We start from the raw sequence: 24256 nt of genomic DNA on the forward strand, positions 1-24256 counted from the left end.
ATTGTCCAACTCTCTGATGCATAACAAGTGATTGCAAAGACCATGGCCTGTATCAGATGCACCTTAGTCTCCAGAGAGACACCATTTCTCTTCAGTACTTTGGAGAGGTTCCTCACAGCAGACTTTCTCATGGCAATACGTCTTTTAATTTCCTGATTACTGGTGCCGAGAGTGTTGACTGTGGAGCTAAGCAGACTAAAGTTGTGAACAATCTCAATCTCTTCACCATACATCCTGATGCTACCACTTGGCCCAGTGGTGAGAATCTTTGTCTTCGTGACTTGAGCCTCAGTCCATATTGGAGGCTGCAGCCCTTGACCCTCTGCAGTAAGAGCTTCAGGTCCTCCTCAGTTTCAGCAAGCAGGGTTGTGTCATCTGCGTAACGCAGATTGTTGATAGATCTTCCACCAATCTTTTTTTTAATTTTTTAAAAAATTTTTTATTTTATTATTTTGTGTGTGTGTACCATCAAATTGGATCTGACTGGTATAGGAGGAGATGGCCCCTCCTTCTCCAGCAGAGCATCTGGTGGATTTGAACCACATATCTCTAGGATTGCAGTACAGCTTCTTGCCACTAGGCCACCAGAGCTCCCCTTAGATCTTCCACCAATCTTGACCCCAAATTTCTCCTCATAGAGCCCAGCCTCCTGGATAATCTGTTCTGCGTACCGGTTGAAAAGGTATGGAGATAGGATGCATCCCTGGCATACGCCCTTCCCAATTTTGAACCATGCAGTGTTCCCTTCTCTGTTCTGACAACTGCCTCCTGGTCCAAGTATAGGTTTCTCATTAGCACGATCAAGTGTTCTGGGATCCCCATGCTTCTCAGAGCCAGCTACAGTTTGTTATGATCCACACAGTCAAATGCCTTTGCATAGTCAATGAAACACAGATAGACATTCCTCTGGCATTCTCTGCTTTCAGCTAAGATCTAACGAATGTGTTGCATAGAGCAAGTTGACAGGAATTTCTCTAAAATACTGAGGAGCAATGATGTCAGTTTGAAGATTAAGGTATGTCATCTTAATCACCTGCTGCTACACATTGGAGAGCTGGCCAGTGAATAAGGATGATAGAACACGAATTGATTCCTTTGAATTGTGGTGCTGGAAGAGTGCTGAATAGCCCATGGGTGGCCACAAGGACAAAAGATATGCCCTGGAAAGGGTGCGACCAGAGTGCTCCTTGGAGGCATGGATGATGAAGCTTCATCTTTCATCCTTTGGGCATGTAGCTAGGTGAGGCTATTCCTTGGAGTACAGGACATCATGCTTAGAAAGATAGAAAGATGGAGGGTCAGTGAAGGAGAGGAAGACCCCCAACGAGATGGATTGACACTGTCACTTCAGCAGTGGGCGCTAGCGTCTCAGAGATGGTGAGGATGGCTCAGGGCTAGACCAGGTTATAGGATGACCACTCATAGGGTTACTATGGGTCATACTCTACATGACGCACTTAACAACTACAACAAGTGTTTGGCTGAAAATTGAGTCATAGGAGTTGTTATTTTCAGGCTCAAAAGAGTGACTATAGTTTTGGATTCAATTATTGTCTCTTAGACTAACAAGCATGGCTGTTTTGTGATTATTTTTCCTTTTTTTCCATGGGTGTCTCCCACTCTGTCCAAGCTCTCTACTGCAGGCCACCTTGGAGTGGTCAGCAGTGGTAGCCAGGCAGCCTGTAGTTTTTCAGTTTTCATGGTTATAGGAGTTGACATTCAAGTGGTTCCTTAGCTCTTTGAACTAATTATTTCTCAACGTTTTTGCTCTTCTTCTAAACAGGTGGGGTACTTTGATGAGTACTCATACGCTCCTTAAGACTCCATTGCTACTCACAAAAAGTAGAATTTGGAACATTGGTTTGCCTTAGTGAGCTTTGTTATGCCAGTTAGTGGGTCAGTCTTTTTTTTTTTTTTTCTTTTCTATTAATTCTAATGAAAGTTTATAGAGACTTAGGGTTTCCAATCATTCATTGTTGCATTTTTCTCCCTGCCTACCCTGGGTCAGTCTTTTTATGGTTAATATTTGGTTGTTTGGGTAAAAAAACCTTAAAATAAAAGTAAGATGCCTGTTACTAAGTTTTCTGTTCAACCTAATAAATATGTATAAATATCAATATCATAAATATAATAATAGCATAAATCATCAATAGCATAAATATCAGTATTATATACTGGTTTTGGGTAAAATTACAGTGATGATAAAAAGAAAGTCTATTCAATTGGAGAGAAAAAGGAAGGTGGAGAACAGAATGCTACCAAGCAACTTCTACCCGAGTCCATCTAGTCATGGACACAACAGTAGGAGGAAAGTTTAAAAACCAGCAAAGACTTTGCCATTCTATAAATTTGCTAAAAATATTTGTATTGCTGAGGTTGTTTCAGAAAATAATCACTGATAAGGCTGTCTTTAGGGAGTTCTGGTGGTTTAGGGGTAAGAAGTTATGCTATTATCCCAAAGGTATGTGGTTCAAATCCACCAGCTGCTCTATTGGAGAAGGATGGGCAGTCTCCTCCTGTGCAATTTACTGCTTTTGAAAACCCAGTGAAGAGTCAGCTTTGAGACAATTCTGACATGATGGCATACAACAACAAGGTTTTCTTTGGTGGAATGTTTGGTTAACAGTAGCTAAGAGGTTGTTCATTGGTACAAGATTTAGTTAACAATTGTTAGGAAAATTTTCACTGGTCCAGAAAAAAAAAATAGCAAGAAGTCACGTGGCGTAAGTGGCCTGTATCTTAATGTCTTTGATTGTTGCTGTTCTCTGAAGGATATGCTTCGGCAAAATCCTTAGACCTTATGTTGGTGTTAATTAATCTGTTCTTTTAGAGGACAAGGTCATTTCTCCTTGAGTATTTCTGACAATGTCATGGCCAATTAGGTGGTTTAAATGGTGAGAGGAAAAGCATAGAAGATTCACAGTGACGTCTGGATTTATGTCAGGGTTCAAAATGCAATCAGCCCTAATTGCAGGCTGCAGCTTTCTTGGAACCAAATGCTCTTAGATGTCAGGCTCTGAAACAATTATCAGAAATGTAAATTAAAATAAACATCACCCAGAATAGTGAGTGTTAGCATCTTTCTGTATATCTTTCTGTATTTTTTCCCCCTTAAATGGGAAATACATGCAAGATGATTTTATTAAAAATGGGGCTATAGCGTACATATCTTGTTTCACTTAATGTCATTTTTCCATGACAGTAATTGTATGTCCATAGCGTTAGGGAGAAATCATATTCCATAGTGGAAATGGTCATCCTCTAATAGGATGAGACTCCTTAAAGCCAAGTCCTTATTTGTATCTATAATTTGGGAGGTACTTTTCGAAATGAGTTGTAGGTTCGGAAGATTTGTTGTTAAAGCTTGTAATTCACATTGCGGAGAGTTTTGTGGTTGTTAGATGACTCAGATTCATAATGACTCTGCATACAAAAGAGAGAAACTTTGTCAGAGCCCCTGCTGCCCTCACAATCTCTGTTGTGGGTCAGTTCATTGTTACAGGCGCTGTGTCAGCCCATCTCACTGAGGGTCTTCCTCTTTACGGCTGACCTTCTGCTATACCTACCATGATATCTTTCTTTCCCCTGATAACATGCTGAGGTACATGAGATGAAGTCTTATCTTTGCTTCTAAGAAGCTGGTTGCATTTCCTCTAAGGGCAGTTTGTTCTTTTCACAGCTTAGGTATATTCTGCATTCTTCACCAACACCACAGAGGCATACGTTCTCAAGTCTTCCTTAATCATTGTCCAGCTTTCACAGACAAATGAAACCATTTAAAATACCATGACTCAAATCAGGCCCACCTTAATGGGTTAAATGTCACCTTAAAGTGACATCCTTCTTACTAACTAGCAAGAGTAAAATCTTTAGATCTTTAAAAGAGACCTTTGACACAAGATTTGCCCAAATGCAGTAAGTAGTCTTTTGGTTTGTTTGCTTCTGACTCCATAGGTATTGATTGTTTTTGTTATGTGCCGTCAAGTCGCTTGCAACTCATAGTGACCCTATGTACAATAGCCCTAAACTCTGCTCTGTCCTGTGCCAATCACACTGCCTCCGGTATACCCATCCCAATTACCCCAGTCACTAAATCAATCCACCTCATAGAGGGCCTTCCCCTCCTACGCTGTCCCTCCACCCTACCAAGCATGATGTCCCTCTCTAAGGACTGGTTCCTCCTTACAACGTGTCCAAAGTATATTAGACAGAGCCTCAGAATCCTTGCCTCCAGGGAGCCACCAGTTTATCCCTTTCCAGGATGAATCTGTTTGTTTTCCTATCAGTCCATGGTACCCTCAATACTCTTCTCCAGCACCACAGCTCAAAGGCATCAATTCTCCTTCTATCCTCCTTGGTCATTGTCCAACTCTCTGATGCATAACAAGTGATAGCAAAGACCATGGCCTGTATCAGACGCACCTTAGTCTCCAGAGAGACACCATTGCTCTTCAGTACTTTGGAGAGGTCCCTAACAGCAGACTTTCCCATCTCAATATGTCTTTTAATTTCCTGGCTACTGGTGCCGAGAGTGTTGACTGTGGAGCCAAGCAAACTAAAGTAGCTGTGAACAATCTCAATCTCTTCACCACCCATCCTGATGCTGCCAGTTAGCCCAGTGGTGAGAATCTTTGTCTTCTTGACATTGAGCCTCAATCCATATTGGAGGCTGGAGTCCTTGACCCTCTGCAGCAAGCGCTTCCGATCCTCCTCAGTTTCAGCAAGCAGGGTTGTGTCATCTGCATAACGCAGATTGTTAATAGATCTTCCACCAATCCTGATGCCACACTTCTCCTCATAGAGCCCAGCCTCCCGGATAATCTGTTCTGCATACAGGTTGAAAAGGTATGGAGATAGGACATATCCCTGTCGTACGCCCTTCCCAATTTTGAACCATGAAGTGGTATTGATTATGGACACAAATAAAATGAAATCTTTGTCAACTTCAATCTTTTCATTTTATTTGATGTTGTTTATTGGAACATTTGCCAGGAATTTTGTTTTCTTTATGTTGAAATATTCAATCCATACTGAAGAGCTTAATCAATAAGTATTTTAGATCCTAATTTTTTGCAAGGAAGTTTGTCTTATCTCTATAATAGGTTGTTTATGAATCCTTCTCTAATCTTGATGCCACATTCTTCTTCATGTAGTCCAACTTCTCAGATATAACCCAACACATATCCTTCTTGATTTTAAGTGGTGGAGTATCCCCTTGTTCTATTTGAATGACTGTTTTCTTAGTCCCTATACAATATCCATATGAGTACAATTAAGTGTTGTGGAATTCCCATTCTTTTCTGTATCATCTGTAATTTGTTATGATCATCCAATGGAATGCCTTTGCATAGTAAGTAAAATATATGTTAACATCTTCTGGTATTTTCTGCTTTCAGCCAAAATCCATCAGAGGTCAGTAATGATATCCTTTGTTCTACGGCTTCTTCAGTATCTCTGATTTCAGACAGTTCAGTACTACTTGAATTTAAGACAATTCCCTGTCAATGTACTGCTCCAGCTATTTTTGAATAATCTTCAGCAAGATTATACTTGTGTGTTTATTTATGTTTTATTATTAATGATATTGTTAGATAATGTCTGCATTCTGTTGGATCACCTTTTTTGGGAGTGGGTATACATATGGATCTCTTTCAGTCATTTGACTAGGTTAACCATCTTCCAGATTTCTTGGTGTAGTCTAGTGAGCATGTCCACGATCTGTTTGTTGAAACATGTCAATTGGTGCTCAATATCTGGGGCCTTGTTTTTTGCCAGTGCTTTCAGTGCAGCTTAGACTTCTTCCTTCAGTTCTGTTGGTTCTTAATCACATGCTACCTTCTGAAATATTTCAGTGTCTGCCAATTTTCTTTGTTATGTGATCCTGTATATCCCCTTTCTACTTTTCATCTCAATCCTTTCCCATCTCAAGTCCAATCTGCATACTGGACTAAATGGCCTGAAAATGACTAGATAGACTTGACTTTACCTTCACATGAACCTAAGAGCTTTACAAGTTTAACTTATGACTTAGTACAAGTCTTCTTCCCTCTCTGAACTTATGTCTCCTCATCTGTAAAATAAAGGAGATGAACCCTTTGATATCCCACGGAGTACAGCTTCAGTTTGCTTGGCTCCACAATGAACAGTCTTGGTACCAGCAGCCAGAAAATCAAAAGACGAATTGCACTGGGAAAGTCTGCTGCCAGGAACCTCTTCCAGAGTGCTGAAGAGCAACAATGTCAGTCTGGAGACTAAGGTGTCCCTCATCAGGGCCATGGTCTTCGTAATCACTTGCTATGTTTCAGAGAGCTGGACAATGACTAGGGATGATAGAAGGATAATTAATGCTTTTAAGTTGTGGTGCTGGAGAACAGTATTGATTATACCATGGACTGCTAGGAGAACAAACAGGTTTGTCCTGGAGAGAGTGAATCCAGGCTGCTCTGTGGAGGCAAGGATTCTGAAGCTGCATCTGACATATTTTGAGCATGTTGGAAGAAGGGACCAGTCTTTGCAGAGGGACATCATGCTTAGGAGGGTAGAGAGAGAACACAAGAGAGGAAGACTCTGTATAAAACAGGTTGACTCAGTGACTCAGGTAATGGACATAGGTGTGTCAGAGACAATTAAGTTGACTCAGGATGGAGCAGAGTTTAGAGGTGTCACAAGCAGCTGAATCTGTGTTTGGAGACTTGCTTTTCCCCAGGACTCCAGGGAAATGTGTACAGTTACAGCCATCATGGAGTACTCTGGTAATTTCGCAGCTCAACTTCTAACCCTTTAGAGAGGAATGTTGATTTGCCAAGGGACAGAGCATTGCCCAAAGTGCCCAAGTAATTTTCAAGCACTGGAACGTACAGTCAGGAGACTTGCACTAGATAGCTTCTTCCATCTTCTGCAGCATAGACATTCATTATCTTTCTGTGCTTTAAAGCTCAACATGAAGCTCTGGAGGGTTGAAGCTGGAATGGATCTTTCTCATCTCTTTAGTGCCCCAGATACCTACCTTTAGAAGATGAGAACAAGCTTCCATTTAGCCAGCCCTTTGGGCATTCTTGCTGTCTAATGTGTCCCCTGGGCAGCTCCGCTGTTTCACTCCTTTAGGTATGACCAGAAGAGAGAGAGAGAGAGAGAGAGAGAGAGAGAGAGAGAGAGAGAGAAAGAATGAGAATCCTTTGGGGAGCTCTGCAAATGAATCCTGATCCCAGATAAGCTTTCAGAGCTTGTCTGCAAATGAAAGGGGCTGCTCTGAGGGACCCTACTGGCCTGGTTCCAGATACCTGAAGTAGGTCAAACATAAAGACAGATTCTACAGCCTTCTTTCCCTTGAAATTATCAATAAATATTAAAACTCAAACCCCCCCCCCTGCAAATATACATACCTATTCTTGTCATTTTATGACAGGGATTTATTTACATATTATGTCAGTGTCTTTTTGTGATTGATTTAGCATAATATCCTTCAATTTCATCCATATTATAGTGTATTTTGAGAATTTGTCATTATTCATGGTGACTGCATTGTGTATATGTATGCACTTCATCTGGTGATAGGTAGATAGTTTTCATCTTTTTCAAATGCAAATGGTGCTACAGTGAATATGTGTGTGCATGTCTGATTGTATCTTTAGTCTCTAAGATATATATCTCAGAGGGGTTTTCATATCATGTTGTTTGTTGTTGTTAAGTGCCATCGAGTTGCCTGCATTTCATAACTACCCTACATATATTAGCTCTGAATCCTGTCCTGAGCCAATCTCATAATCTCCATCAGACCTAATCCCATTTACCATTTCAGATCATAAAGTAGTTTAATTTCTAGTTTTTTTTAGAAAGCATCAAATAAACCTTTTATAGTTGCTATGATATTTTACAATAGCGGTAGATCAGAGTTCCAATAATTCTATAACTTTATCAGCACTCCCATATACTCTTTATACCCAGATTCTTTCATCATAAGCATTTTACCATATTTGCTTTGTTGCTATCGGTATAAGACCTATGAAGAGACAGACGTATATAAATATGATATATATAATTTTAAAAAACAATTAGACAATAGATTTTAATAATGTCTTATTACACCAAATTATTTCAGTGTGTATTTCCTAAGTATGAAAGAAATCTTAAATAGCTACAGTTGTTGTTGTTGTTGTTGTTGTTGCTGTGTGCTGTCGAGTTGGAACCAACTCAAACCTGACCCTCTAGTGGATTTTCAGAGGCAGTAAAACACATAGGAGAGCTTTCCCATCTTTCTCCGGCAGAGCAGCTGATGGATCTGAATTGTGTGTCTTTGAGATTGCAGCACAACTTCTTACCCACTAGGCCACCAAGACACAGAGTACATTGATCAAAATCAGAGAATTAGCATTGATAGAGTACTGTTATATAACTACAACAATACTTTCTGGTTGGTTACCAGAAATGATAAGGAAAGGAGTTGTTGCTGTTATGTACCGTTGGGTTGGAACCGAACCATAGCTGACCCTCCCGCGAATTTTCAGAGGCATGAGAGGAGATTGCCTATCTTTTTCCTGTGGAGCGGCTGATGGATTCAGACCGCATGCCTGCAGGTTGGCAGTGCAGCTGCTTGTTATTAGGCCACCAGAGACACCTAAGGGAAGGAGAAAGGAGTAAAAATCAATAAATAGGTAAGTTGGGTGAAGAGAAAAGCCTTGTACAGTAAGAAGTTGATAAGACATTGTAATTGATGACATTAATCCATTATAACTAATGTTATAAGAGGGAGCTCTGGCTAGTTAGTGGTAAAGAATTGTGCCGACAATAGAGGTAAGAGGCTTGAATCCATCAGCTGCTCCATGGGAGAAAGACGTGCAGTCTCCTCCATGAGATTTACTGCCTCTGAAAACTCACTGGAGAGTCAGCTGTAGGTCAGTTCCTACCCAGCAGTAAACAACAACGATTACTGTTACTCAACAAAACAGTGTATATTTTGTATGTTGTTGTTAGGCGTCCTCAAGTCGTCTGCTGTATACTGTGAACAACCTGTCTGACCTTGCAGTACTCTTCACCATCCTCACAGTCTCTGTCACGCTCAGCCCTTTGTGGCAGTCACTGTGTCAGTACGTCCTGCTGAGAGTCTTCCTCTCTTTCTGTGCATGATCTTTCCTCGCATGACGTCTCTCCAAGAATTGTTCTTTCTTGAGAATATGCCCAAAGTAAATGAGACAGTTTCACCGTCTTTTCCTCTAAGGAGCACTTTGTTCTTTTGAGTCTGTGATGTATTCAATGTTCATTGCCAACACCACACTTCAAAGGTATCTATTCTTTGATCTCACTTATTCATTGTCCAACATTCAAATGCATAGGAAGCAATTGAAAAGACCATGGCTTGTGGCCAGGTGCCTCTTAGACTTTTTTTCCCTTTTTTTAAAAAATACGGAACGCTTCATGAATTTGCGTGTCATTCTTGCACAGGGGCCATGCTAATCTTCTCTGTTATCGTTCCAGTTTTAGTATAGGTGCTGCCAAAGCGAGCACGCCTCTTAGACTTTTTTAAAAAAAATTTATTTGTTTAATGTGTGTACCGTCAAATTGGATCTGACTGGTACAGGAGGCGATTGTTCCTCCTTCTTCAGCAGAGCATCTGGTGGATTTGAACCATGCACCTCTGGGATTGCAGTGCAGCCTCTTAGACTTTTAAACTGACATCTTTGCTGATTAAAACTTTGGAAAGTTCTTGATATCAGATTTCCCTGATGTAACACATCTTTTGATTTCTTAACTACTGCTACCATGGGTGTTTGTGGATTCAAGACAAATGACAACTTCAGTCTTTTCTCCGTCTATCGTGATGATGCCTATTGGTCCAGTGGTGAGGATTTCTGTTTTCTTGATTTTGAGTTGGAATCCATGTTGAATGTTATAGTCTTTCATCTTCTGCAGCAGATGTTTCAAGTCTTCTTCACTTTCTGAAAGCAAGATTGTGTCACCTGCCTAACTCAGGTTTTTGATAAGTCTTTCTCCAATCTTGATATCACATTCTTCTTCATATAGTCAAGCTTCTCAAATTATTTTCTCAGTTTACGAGTTGAATAGGTAAGAGAAAAGAATACCACCCTCCACACACATTCCTGATTTTCAGCCATGCACTATTTTAAGCCACGCACTATTCCCTTACTCTGTTCGGACAACTGCTTCTTGATCTTGCATAGGTTTTGCATGAGCACAATTAAGTGTTCTTGTATTCCCACTCTTCTCAATGTTAGCCGTGGTTTGTTGGTTTTTTAAAAAAAATTTATTTTAATAACTTTAATGAACATTTACAGAGATTTTGGATTTCCATTCATTCATTGTTGCACTTTTCTCCCTGCCCAGCCCTCCCCCACCCTCCAGTTCACTCCTCTCTTTGAAAAGTAAAAAAAAAAATTATTTCTTTGGTATACAATCCCCCCACAACCCTCCTACCACCCAAGTACACTCCACTATGCAACCTTAATTCTGGACTCTTGTAATAACTATAATACCCTATCATATATCGCATTTAAATTATTCTCTCCCTCATCTGTTTCAATGCAGTATACACAATTTATCCAATTTTTCTCAGTCTTACCCCAACCCTGATATCAGTCCCATTCTACAACAGTGGCACCATGCAGTATTTGTCCTTTTGTGACTGAGATATTTCACTCAGCATAATGTCCTCCAGGGTCACCCATTTTGAATAATACTGCATGAGTTTTTTGTTTTTCAATGCAGCATAGTATTCCATCGTGTAAATATACCACAGCCTCTCCATTCATTTGTTGATAAGCACTTGGGATGTTTCCAGCTCCTTGCTATTGTGAACAAAGCTGTAATAAACATGAATGTACATTAGCCATAGTTTTATTGTGATTCACACAGTCAAATCCCCTTGCACAATTAAAAACATAAATAAACATTTTTTCTGATATGCTTTGCTTCAGCCAGGATCCATCTGACATTATTTGTTCTATTGTCTCTTCTGAATCCAGCTTCAGTCTCTGTCAGTTTTGAAAATCTTCAGCAAGATTTTAGTTGCATGCAATATTAATGATACTGTTCAGTAATTTCCACAAAGGATCATCTTTTTTGGGAATGTGAACAAATATGAATCTCTTCCAGTTCATTTGGCCAGGTAGCTAATTATCACATTTGTTGACAGGCACTAGTGAGCACGTCCATGGTTGCATCTATTTCCTGAAGGACCTCTGTTGGTATTCCCTCAATTGTTGGGGCCTTATTTTTTTCCAGTACCTTCAGTACAACTTGGACTTCTTCCTCCAGTACTGTTGATTCTTTTTTTAATTGAAAAATTGTTTATTATAGAAGTAAGTAATTGCTTCTCAAGATGTTGTCAACAGGTCATACTTTAGACGCATATCTCACACAGTGCGTTTTCCCCTTTAGTTATATTCCAACAAGCAGATGGGATATTTCCTTGGCCATAGGAATCACAAGTATTTGATGGACTGTGTAAGTGGATCTCCTTATATAAAACCCAGGCATTTTCTCCCCAAAGAATCATATTCAGAAATCCAAAGATAACAGATACATTTAGGGATCTCATACTGGTCACTGAGCTGAAAAAAATAGTTCACTCCAGGATGCTTTCAAAACTCAAGTTCCTGAATTGTTTGTGACTGGTAGCTAATTTAATATCTGTAAGAGCTTTAGCCGAAGCTGAAGTCCTCACCAACCTCAGAACATTGGCAACAAGAGTGATAACAAAGCCAATCATGGGAACTTTCTGACTATCCTGATAGAGGTTTGTGTAACTGATGTAAAGCAGAAGAGCTGCAATTCAGTGCGGGAAGAAAAAGATTGTGAATGTAGCATAGAATAGTGCAGAACAAGAGTAATCTCTTGCAAGAACCTAATTTTTCCGTTTTACTTCACACACATTTTTTGCTGGAGCATCCTGAAATGATGCCTGATTCAACCTGAATGGATGATCAGAAGTAGCTGTAAAATTCTTACTGTCATTGATTTTAGGATAATGCACTAGAATTTCTGTTTTCCCCTGGAAACCTCCGTGGGTAGCAAAAGCAAAGATGGATACAATCCATTCGAGGACTTTGATGAAGCCTGCTGCTGGCTACTTGAGTGGGCTGAGGTTGATGTGGAAGGTGGCCATCCTCTGAGGGAAGGAGGAAGAGTCAGGCAGCTGAGTGAGGAGGAGGGACACACTGAGACCGGAGCAGCCTGGCAGTGCAGAAGGGCAGGCAAGGTGGGTGGACAGTGCGATTGGTTCTTTATCATATGGTATTTCCTGACATGGTTCAGTGTCAGCCAATTCTTTTTGGTACAGAGACTCTGTATTCTTTCCATCTTCTTTTGATGCTTCCTGCATCATTCAAGATTTTGCCTTCAGTATGCAACTTGAGACTTCAATTTTTTTCTTCATTTCTTTCATCTTGAAAAATGCCAAGTATTTTCTTTCCTTATGGTTTTCTCTACACACATTTCATTGTAATAATTTACTTGTCTTCTCAAGCTACCCTTTGAAGTCTTCTGTTCAGCTATCTATTTTTTATTGGCTTTCCTTCAATCTCTCAGTTATATTTTGTTTTATAACATTAATTGCAATTGTACAATGATTGACTTAAAAGCTAATATTCTTTGTGAACTTTCACCCCAAAAACCAAATTGCTTACAGTGAAAAAATTTTTTAAAAACCTGAAGAAAGTCTTGTTTAAACTTTTTCATTTGTCCTTATTGTATCATTTATAACAAATGCATAACTTTCTTTTCCTACCTCATATTCAAACCAGAATCATATACTTTAGTTGTCATTTTCCCTTTGTCTCTTTTAGTGTGAAAAATCCTTTAATTTTTCTTTGTATTTTAGGATCTTGACATTTTTTAAAAATCTTATTAATTTTAATGAACATTTACTGAGATTTTGGATTTCCATCCATTCATTGTTGCACTTTTCTCCCTGCCCAGCCCTTCCCCCAGTTCACGCCTCTCTTTGAAAAGTAAAAGAAAAATTCTTTCTTTGGTATACAATACCCCCGCACCCCTAACACCGCCCTGAGTACACTCCACTATGCAACCTTAATTCTGGACTCTTGTGATAACCATAATACCCTATCATATATCGCTTATAAATTACTCTCTCCCTCATCTGTTTCAATGCAGTATACATAATTTATCCAGTTTTTCTCAGTCTTACCCCAACCCTGGTGTCAGTCTCATTCTACAACAATGGCACTATGCTGTATTTGTTCTTTTGTGACTGAGATATTTCACTCACCATTATGTCCTCCAGGGTCACCCATTTTCAGTAATATTGCATGAGTTCCTTGTTTTTCAATGCAGCATATATTCCATTTTGTGAATATACCAAAGCTTCTCTATCTATTCGTTTGTTGATGGGCACCTGGGTTGTTTCCAACTCTTTGCTATTGTGAACAAAGCCACGATAAACATGGGTGTGCATATATCTGCTTGGATGTCGGTTATGGTCTTTTTCGGATATATTCCCAGTATTGGAATTGCTGGCTCAAATGGTATCTCTATTTGCAACTTTTTGAGAAAGCGCCACACCACTTTCCACAGTGGTTGCACCATTTTACACTTCCACCAACAGTGAATAAGGGTTCCAGTTTCTCCACAACCTCGCCAGCATTTGTTGCTTGCTGTTCTGTTAAATTTTGCTATTCTGACTGTGGTGAGATGATGTCTCACAGTTGTTTTGATTTGTATCTCTCTTAGAGCTAGGGATTTTGAACATTTCTTCATATGCTTGTTGGCCATCTAAATGTCTTCTTTGGTGAAATGTCTGTTCATATCCTGTGCCCATTTTTCTATTGGATTATTTACCTTTATCTTGTTGTGGTGCTCAAGTATTTTATAAATTCGAGATATAATTTAGCAGTTCAATAAAATAGTAACAATCTAAGAAAAAATTCTAGATATAAATCCCTTAGTCAGATAACTGACATGTCAGTCCCAAATATTTTTCCCCGTCTGTGGCTTCCCTTTTAACCCTGTTGGAGAAGTTTGGATGTGCATAGGGATTTGATTCTTAGAAGATCCATTCATCTATTTAATCTTCTCCTGGTTGCAGAGATCTTGACATTTTTTTAAAGTATCATTCTTTGTTGTTGTATGTTGTTGAGTCGGAACCACCCGATAGCTGACCCTGTAGCAGGCTTTCAGAGATGGTATTGGCACGGAAAGAGATTCCCTGTCCTTTTCCTGCAGAGCAGCCAGTGTATTTGAACCTCATGCCTTTGGAATTGCAGCTCAGCTTCAGCTTCTTACCACTAGGCTGCCAGAGCTCCCCAATTATTCTGTAGAATGCTCTATTTAGGGTAACTTGTATTTCCACATGATTAGAGCAGGTTATGTATTTTTGTAAGAATAACACTGCTGCTTCATTCTAGAAGGTTCTGAGATTCTTAGCTCAGGATGATTTGATGTTGAGTAAAGCTTGCTTGTTCTAAATTCATATTTGTATGGTCTTAATTAACTGCTCTCCAGGACCCCTGTTTTCATTCTGCCAGTGTCTATCATACAGTTGTCCATAGCTGACTTCCTGCCATCACCTCTGACGATCTTGTAATTGTATTGTGCTAGTTTTGTACCATTGAGTTGGGAGTGACTGTAGGTGACTCTCTGGTGGGTTTTCAGAGGCAGTTAATTACACTGGAGGAGATTGCCCATCCTTCTCCCATGGAGTATCTGGTGGCCTCAAACTGCGAGCCTTTGGGATTGCAGCACAACTTCTTGCCAGTAGACCACCAGAGCTCCTTAACCATATTAGATCTCCCATTTTATTCTTGTTTCCAATCAAAGAGATCCTATTTAGACCTTCCAGTAGATGGTCAGCCCTTTCTTGTCCTGCCTTTCCCCCCAACATTCTCTTTGATTAATCTTCATGTAACTAGAATTTTATTGTATTACTTATCCTGTGAAGCATATTTTCAGAAAAGAACTATTTTTTTTAAATTGTGGTTTTAATGGTAATAATACCAACGATAGTTCTAGGAGGTGAAATACTGACTAAAATTGAAGTGTTTAAATCTCACATTGAATCATGATCATGTTATAGATACTGTTAATATTTTACAGATAACAAATGAATAAAGGTTAAGCAGAGTGTCTAAGGCCATATGGTTTAGTAGTGATGGAATTAATAAAAAGAAACGGAATAATTTTGCATTTTGAGAGGTATAGATAAATTGGAAAAGATGGTGATTCTGAGTTTTAATAGAATTAGTTTAAAGGACTGGTCAAGTTGGAATATTCAGGAAGTTATTGGAGTGAGTGGTTGGAAAAAGGTGAAATACCTTACAAGAAGGCCTAACAAGAGGAGCCTTTCACACAGAGGCAATTCATAAAGTCTCTGGAATACGTGAATATTCCAAGAAGGGTAGGAATATAAGTCAAGGATTGACTGGAAATGACCACATTTTAGGGAGATCAGAGAGGAGTTAATAATGAAGATAATCAAGGAGAAATCTGTATGATGTCTATGTATACAAACCATAGGGAAATAAAAATGATACACTGTTGAATGAAATAATCCCATTTTAGTTGTTAAAATATTATATATGATTCAGTACACAAACCATAGTCTTAAGAACAGTGGAGGAAGTCTTAAACCAAATAGTAGTATAGCTTAACCACTAAAAACAGGTTTGCCCTAAGCAAATGTATTCTGTTAAAAACTATCTATATGTAATAAAGTTGGGGAGGGGGAAGGGAAGAAGAGGGGTAAAATGTGCAGCAATGAATGAAAGAAAATCTAACTTTTCTGTAAATTTTTGTTAAAATGACAAGTAAAATAAAAAAAATTTTGTTTAAAAAATAAATAAAAATCACATGTGCAAAAAGAGAACTGTCTATTGTTTTTGTTGTTGTTATGTGCCATAGAGTCGTTTGCGACTCATAGCGACCCTATGCACAACAGCCCTAAACCCTGCTCTATCCTGTGTCAATTGCACTGCCTCTGACACACCCATCCCGATTACACGTCACTGAATCAATCCACCTCATAGAGGGTCTTCCCCTCCTGCGCTGTCCCTCTACCCTACCAAGCATGATGTCCCTCTCCAAGGACCTGTCTCTCCTTACAACATGTCCAAAGTATGTCAGACGAAGCCCCAGAATCCTTGCCTCCAAGGAGTATCCTGGTTTAACCCTCTCTAGGATGGATCTGTTTGTTTTCTTGGCAGCTCATGGTGTCCTCAGCACTCTTCTCCAGCACCACAGCTCAAAGGCGTCAATTCTCCTTCTATCCTCCCTAGTCATTGTCCAACTCTCTGATGCATAATGAGATAAAACGTAATAAAATTCACAATGATTTTAAGGATTAGGTCGGATCTGTAGGTGACAGTGGCTTTATGTTACTAGGAGAGGAACAACTCAAGAAAAGAGAGTGAAAATAGTTGTACCGCTCAAAGAATGTGTACTGTGAGTCACTAGATTGTCCATGAGAAATGGTTGCATTGATGTGCGCTTTGCTGTGCGCCTGCTCAGCAACAAAACAACAAAAGAAATACTTAAAAAACACACAACCAAACATGAGACTATTAATGCCTGTCTCTGCATGGGTGAGATTATACAAACCGTTTACCTTGTGCTTTATGCATTCTTGGATTCACTAAATTTTAGTGAAGATTGTATATTACTTTTATCATCGTAAAGGAAACTCTGATCGGCTGGCCTCTTATGTTTCTCTTTCCTCCAGGCTCTTTCCCACATTTGCCCCGCATGCTCCCTGCAAGTGTCTTGTAGTTCTTTACTATCAGTTGTTCAGCAAATACTGAATAGTCAATGAATGATGAAACGAGTGAATGAAAATTTTCTCTCTGTCCTTAGACTATGTTTTTCCTGACTTAACTGAGAAGGCGGGTTCCCTAGAAGACACCAGCCAGACTCAAGAGGTGCCAAGCTTCCCTTCTCCCCTGCCCAAGATGAATCTGGTTGAGCCCCCTTGGCATATGCCTCCGGAAGAGGTGGAAGAAGAGGAGGAAGAAGAGGAGGAGGAGGAGGAGGAGCGGGAAAAAGAAGAGGAGGAGAAAGAAGAGCTGCTGCCTGTCAGTGGATCCCAAGAAGCCAGCGCCCAGGCCCATGACTTCCCTCCCATCAGCAGAAGCCAGATGCCAGGGTCTGCCATACACAGGCAAGAGGATGCTGAGGATCAGGCTGCCTCAGGTGGAGAGGTGGAGAGCAGCGTGGAACCAAGGTTGTCAGTGTTCTCGGCCACCCCCAGTGGAGCAGCCCTGGGGGATCAGGATTTCCCGAGCACAGAGGCAGGGCCCTCCTTACTGCCAGCTGCAGGGTTCGGGACAGAGTTTGAGGTTCCCCAGGAACTGGAGAAGGAAGCAACTGTGGGAGCAGATGAATGGGCTGGCAGGCAAGTCACAGTGCCGGCTGTGGCGTCCTCTCCTCAAACGGAAGTGCTGGGTGGGGCTGAGGTTCCAGAAGAAGATCTTCATCACCGCAGAACTGCAGCTCCTTTCTCACTGGCACCCCGAGACGTGGAACTGACACCTTCCCCTGCTGCTTCGGGACATGAAGACCTCCACCAGAAGTTCCAGGAGGGACAGGCACCTGAAGTTCAATCTAGGATACCCTGGGACTCTACCCAGGTAATGTGAAGGGGCATCCATGCCATCAATCTGCACCTTTGTCTGGGGAGCCCTGCTATAACCAGGGTTAGTGTACGCAGGGTTAGCATACCCAGGGTTAGTGTACACAGTTAGTGCAGCTGGTGTGGCCTCTGCTGGGTTAAGGGTGAAAACCCTTTGTATAGCACATAGAATCACAAGAGAACGTGTAGGATCCAAACCTCATGGCCCAGCAGCAGGTATCCTCACCACTCCTATATGTGAATATCTTGTGAAAAGCTTGGTGTCCCTTGCCTGGTTTTCACTGAACACCAATGTTTGTCCTTGGTGCTGCCCCACCGCTGGGTGCTGGTGCCTGGCCCATGCTCTGCCCCATCCCCCTTTCTACCACCCTATATGTAGTCACTCTGTTCTCCCTCTTATCCCTCTGCCTGCACCTCATCCCTCCTCACATACAGTCAGCTCACACCCAGAACTCGAAAGAAAAGGGACTCCACATTGTCAGCCTAAAAGCCTAGCCTACAGTTATATTTTTACTTATCCTGCTGAATAGTGGCATTTTTGCCATTGACATTTTAAATGGAGAAAGCCCTTTGCAGTCTATCCCGTGGACGGTTTCCCACTCCCTGTGTATCATATGAGGTCTCTTCTCATTTAAGTTGTGGTTTTCTTAGTCCCTGAAGACAGCAGTTTGTGGACCCTGCACCAGACCCTTGGCAAGTCACCTCCAAGAGGTTGTTAGTATTCACCTACCTACACAACCCCATAATTGGCCTTCATCTTTTAGCTTCTCAGAGTGTGCACACCATAAGTACGGGTGGGCTCTTTGCTTTGCTGACCCGAAGGCTGCGCGTCTCAGCTCTGGAAACCTGGTGGAGGGTCACTGTGTATGTGTCACGCCCATGTTGATAAGTGTGTGTCCCTGGTGGCCCTCCCTTACACTTTTGTAATCATAGCCTTTTTGTTTTATTGGACAGGTGATCTGCAAAGACTGGAGCAACCTGGCTGGGAAAAACTACATCATTTTGAACATGACAGAGAATATAGACTGTGTGAGTGCTGAGCCAAGGCTGGGGGTTACCGGGACAGTTTGGAGCCAGTGCAGCACAGTGGGGGCTGAGGGAGGTTCTTGGGGAGTGGTAAGTGAGAGCAGGGGATGGAGTAGGAGACTTCCTGCTCAGATCAGAGGATCCACCAGCTCACAATATGAACCAGGAGCACACATCAATGTCTAATTAAAAGAGGGCTTTCATATGCTGCTGTTGTTATGTACCATCGAGTCGCCTGTGACCCGTAAGGACCATATGTACAGCAGCTCTGAACTCTGCCCTGTCCTGAGCAGTCTCACTAATTCCAACATACCAACCCCCATTGCCCCAGGCACTGTATCAATTCATTTCATCTGGGATCTTCCTCTCCTTAGCTGTCCCTCCACCCTTCCAAGCATGATGAAAGTTCAGTAGTCGGAAAACATGGACTTGGTGACAGAAATGAGGCTAGGGATAGAATGATAGAATTCTGAACAATCAATGAGTTATTTGTTGCAAATAACGTTTTTTTGTAAGTTGTTGTTGTTATGTGCCGTTGACCCTATGTACAAAAGCCGTAAACCCTGCTCTATCCTGTGCCAATCTTATTGTCTCTGAATCACCTACCCCCATTACTCCAGTCATTGAATCAATGTATCTCATCAAGGGTCTTCCTCTCCTGCACCTGTTCCTCCACCCTCCCAAGCATGACATCCCTTTCCAAGGGCTGTTTCCTCCTTGCAACATGTCCAAAGTATGTCAGATGAAGCTTCAGAATCCTTCCCTCTAAGGAGCAGCCTGACTCCACCCTCTCTAGGACAAACTTGTTCATTCTCTTAGGAGTCCATGGTATATTCAATACTCTTCTTCAACATCACAACTCAAAGGCATCAATTCTCCTTCTTTCATCCTTAGTCATTGTCCAGCTCTCTGATTCATAGCAAGTGATTGCAAAGACCATGGCCTGTATCAGGCGCATCTTAGTCTCCAGACTGACATCATTGCTCTTCAGTACTTTAGAGAGGTCTCTAACTGCAGACTTTTCCCATTGCAATACATCTTAATTTCCTGGCTTCTGGTGCTAAGAATATTGATTGTGGAGCCAAGCAAAGTAAAGCTATGAACAATCTCAATCTCTTCACCATCCATCCTGATGCTACCAATTAGCCCAGTGGTAAGAATATTTGTTTTCTTGATATTGACCCTCAATCCATACTGAAGGCTGTAGTCCCTGACCTTCCACAGCAAGCGCTTCAGGTCCTCCTCAGTTTCAGCAAGCAGGGTTGTGTCATCTGCAAAATGCAGATTGTTGATGAGTCTTCCTCCAATCCTGATGCCACATTTCTCCTCATAGAGCCCAGCCTCCCGGATAATCTGTTCTGCATATAGATTGAAAAGGTATGAAGATAGGACACATCCCTGGCGTACACCCTTCCCAATTTTGAACTATGCGGTGTTTCCTTGCTCTGTTCCGACAACTGCCTCCTAGTCCAAGTATAGGTTTCGTATTAGCACGATCAGGTGTTCTAGGATTCCCATTCTTCTCAGAGTCAGCAATAGTTTCTTGTGATCTACACAGTCAAATGCCTTTGCATAACCAATGAAACAGAGATATACATTCCTCTGGTACTTCCTGCTTTTAGCCAAGATCCATCTAACATTATCAACCCCTTCTAAAACCAGCCTGCACTTCAGGCAGTTCTCTGTTGATAAGCTGTTCTGATAATTTTTGGATAATCATGAGCAGAGTCTTGCTTGCGTGTGATATTAATGATATTGCTTGATAATTTCCACACTCTGTGGGATCACCTTTCTTTGGAGTGGGAACAAATATAGATCTCTTCCAGTCAGTTGGCCAAGTGATTGTTCTCCAGATTTGTTGGCACAACTTGGTAAGCACATCTACGGCAGCATCTGTTAGTTGAAATATGTCAGTTGGTATACTATCTCTTTCTAGGGCCTTATTTTTAGCCAATTCTTTCAAAGCAGTTTTTCTCCTCATATAGATGTATATAAAGTTTAATTTTCTCACAATTTAGGAAACTATCATGACCCCATCTCTAAGAGAAGGTTTTTTCTATCTCCTCTAGAGGGGAATCCTTGTCCCAGTGTTTGTAACCCCAGGATTCTTCAACTCCCTAGGCAACCTCCATCTGGCCTCTGGTCTCCCCCACTTGTGCTTACTTCTCTATACCTACTTTCTTTTTATTAGTTATTTGAGTGAAAGTTTACAGAGCACATTGGTTCTTCATGTACATTTTGTTTCAAGAACATTGACTGCTGCAGTACTTCCATTGTCCTTGCACTTGCCTTACTCCTGTGACTGTATTCAGTGCACTTCTCAGTGTTTTCTCTTTCTGAGTTGGTGGAGGCGGATCGTCCCTATAATGTATAGTACTTTTACTGTTGCCTGTTGTTCTCTGTTTACTAATTTTTTACTCCCCTTTCCCTTCCTTTCCATCCCTGTAACCACCTAGGAATGATTCTTTCTGTGTGAAAACCTTTCTTTAGCTCTCTGTAGTAGTGATCTTCGGTAACATATGTCCTTCTGGCTTATTTCACACAGTATGCCCTCTAGACTCATCCATGTTATGTAGAGGTTCTCAAAGTCATGGTTGTTCTTTTTGTGTAGAATGCCATACAGTTTTGTGTAGGATGTGAGTGTACCATAGTTTTTTAACCATTCATCAGTGACACATAACAGTAACAACAGCATTGCTCATGTGAACTCAACTGTTTGTGTATGAATTAAGTATCTTCAGTGTTCCAATTTCTTCTCTCATTTTCTTTGTTGGTATGCCTGTTTTTCACCCCATTACCTTGCTTTAGATATTTTGAGCTGTATGCTCAGTACTCTTTTTTTTTTAGAACCCCAATTTCTTTGTTTTGATTTTTGTATTATTCTGGTTGTGTCTTAGCCTTTTTGGGCAAAGTTTTGACCTTTGGTAAATCAACATTTTCCAAAGTAATTTATTTTCTCATTCATTTCTGTTGGGTTTTGTTTTTTTCTTTTACATTTGAACTATTTTGTTCCCATTACTTTGAAGAACAGTGACTCCTTGAAGTTCAGTCTCTGTCTTATTTCTTTTATATCAGAGATGCAGCTTTGACTTACAGCTTTATATTCAAGAATATCTCAAGAATAGGTTTGACATAGAATGCTTCTTAGAAGCAGTAACGATGGGACTTGACTCACGTACTTTGAACATGGTATCAGGAGGAAGCAGCCCCTGAAGAAGGATGTCATGGTTGGTAAAGTTGTTGCTCTTAGGTTCCGTCAGGTGAGCCCAAACACAGTCACACTGTGCACAACAGAGCATGCCCTTGCCCAGAGCACACTACCCTCGCTGTCTCTGCTGTGCCCAAGCCCACTGTTGCAGTCACTGTGCCAGTCCATTCCCTTGAGTATCTTCCTCTCCTTTGAGAATATGGGGGGTGGGGAAAGGAAAAAGGATGAGCCTAAATTAGATAAATTGGCTTCATGGCTACAACAGCATCTCAAACAATTGTGAGGATGCATAATAATTTTGGTCTGTTGTACATATTACAGTAAGCCAGAACCAGCATCACCTAACCTCAGAGGCAATCATAGTGTCAGAACCTGTCTGACTTTAGGGGTTAATGGCCAGGAGGAGTCCAGTGCACTGAAGGGCAGATGTACTACTACTCTCCAACTCTTTTTTTTTTAATCAAGTCTATTACCTACTGTCACTTTCATGGCTATTTCTCTTTTGTGTTAATAACCTGTTGCCATGGCCTCACAAAACTCACAGGTCCTACTTAGAGTAAGTGGTTACTCTGGAAGTGATGTGGTACAACTTAAAAGATCAGGATCACTGGGTTACAACATCAAGAAACACACAGGCAAAGTTTGGAAGGTTCCCCCAAAGGGCACCTTTGGAAGGTCCCTTCTTTTGTCAGTGCAGAACAGCTCTCTGAGCTCCTTTAAGCCCTGTAAGCAAGCAGGATTCTCTCTCCACTATGCATGTCCTCTCTCAGCCATGCAGGCCTTCTTGTGGACCCCTGAGGACCAGCTGCCTTTCGCCTTGCTGTTGTCACCACCAGCTCTGCCACCAGGCTCCTTCTGAGATTGCTGGCAGCTCCAGCATTAGCATCCTTGACATTTATGACAGCTCTTTTGGGAGGAACCTTGCTGCTGCTTCGTTTGCTTCTTTTCTGTCTTCCTTCTGCTTCTTACTTGCCCACCTTTGTGAAACTGGCTGCAGTCATATGCCACCTCTCATCACTTTCAAGATATGGCCTTCTCGGCAGAGCCGTGCACCGACTAATCCCCTCTTAGTAGGCCATGGGCACTGCATTTGTATAAGGGGTTACAGTCACTTCATTTGCATAAATATATTGACCAATCCCTGCAAAGTACAAACTAATCACAGGATAGGTGACAGCCCAGGTCAGTCAAAATGTTTCAAACCTCAGGTTGTTTATAGGTTACTCAGGAAAAAGTCAGCCTAGACCAAAGTAACAGCAAACCTTTTGGGACAGAAAACTGTGGCAGATGTATGTCCTCAAGTTTAAGAGGGAAATGCTCAAGGTCTGTTTCTAAAGAATCAAGGCCAAAGGGGAGCAGAGAGACTGCTTAAAGGAACTCTTTATTGCATTGGTCATCTGTCTTTTGCACTGAGTTGTTTCATTAAAGGACTGAATCACAGTATTATTCTTTCTTGTCCTGTGGACATTCTCCTTTCTGTGGTAGGCAAAGGAACAGATCCTTGCATATTTTGCCTTCGAGAACTCAAAAGATAGTACCTTGTGATTTACCAGTCCTTTCTCTTGTCACTCCGGTGGGCTTTCTTCACACAACAACTGGCCTCTTCCAGTTTTCCTCTGTATGTGTCCCGCATGATGAGTGGTGAGACCGCTTTGTCCAGACCTTGAGAGTTAGACCTCTGGAGCTATAGCTCTGTCTTTCACCACTTTCTGTCAGGGGTTGTCTGTGCTTTGCCTCCTTATCTTCTTCTAAAGATATATTCCCTCTGTAGCCATTTCTGAGCCTATTTTTACTTTGGGGCCAAGGAAGATATTCCAAGTTTTCTACTTTCTCTGTCCTTACTCCTATAATGAGCCATTTTACAGAAGATCTCGGATTTCTTCAAATGAGGAAAGGTGTTCAGAAACCAAGACCTGAGCTCTAGGTGTCCTCATGGCTCCTGGTGTATTATTGTGTCTACGCTCTTCTAGAGGAATAACTGAGATTCTCTCTCTCTCTGCTTATAGGTGGGTATATTTATACATACACAGTGTATGTACAGATACATATGCTTGTATACAAGCATATATCCATGTATATACACACAGCTTTAAAAACTTGGCTTTACACTAATATTTCCAATTCCAGTCCATCAGCATTGGGCTCTTTCTAGCCTCCCTCGATCACAGCTTCTTCTCTGCCAGAAACCTGACTCTTCACATCCCATGTTTTCATTCATTTGTTCAGTTCTGAAATGCACCAAAAATAATTTAAGAATTATTAATCCATACCACTGTGATAAACAAACCTAGTAAATAAACATCAGTGTCTGTTTGTTGTCCTTTAATATTTTTCTTTTTTAAAAGATTATTCAGAATGTTCTTTACCTAGTTATCATTTTATTTTTAATGAACTTATGCTATACATATATTTAGATTTATTAGTTTCTATTT

At 41.0% G+C, this 24256-nt stretch overlaps 1 protein-coding gene and 1 pseudogene across 1 annotated transcript in view; one reads left to right on the forward strand and one right to left on the reverse strand.

The window, feature by feature from the left end:
* The window catches only part of PODXL2 (podocalyxin-like 2), a 133441-nt gene that overhangs the window by 84259 nt on the left and 24926 nt on the right, over positions 1-24256 (forward strand). The window contains exons 3-4 of the mRNA XM_006895205.1: positions 16816-17588; positions 18545-18619. Coding sequence (XP_006895267.1) covers positions 16816-17588; positions 18545-18619 — 848 coding nt within the window. The remainder of the gene's footprint in view (positions 1-16815; positions 17589-18544; positions 18620-24256) is intronic.
* On the reverse strand, positions 11354-12118 carry LOC102870046 (annotated as a pseudogene).

This window comes from Elephantulus edwardii, unplaced genomic scaffold (assembly GCF_000299155.1).
Source record: "Elephantulus edwardii isolate Elephantulus edwardi_28Jun2011 unplaced genomic scaffold, EleEdw1.0 scaffold00161, whole genome shotgun sequence".
Taxonomy (NCBI): Eukaryota; Metazoa; Chordata; class Mammalia; order Macroscelidea; family Macroscelididae; genus Elephantulus; species Elephantulus edwardii.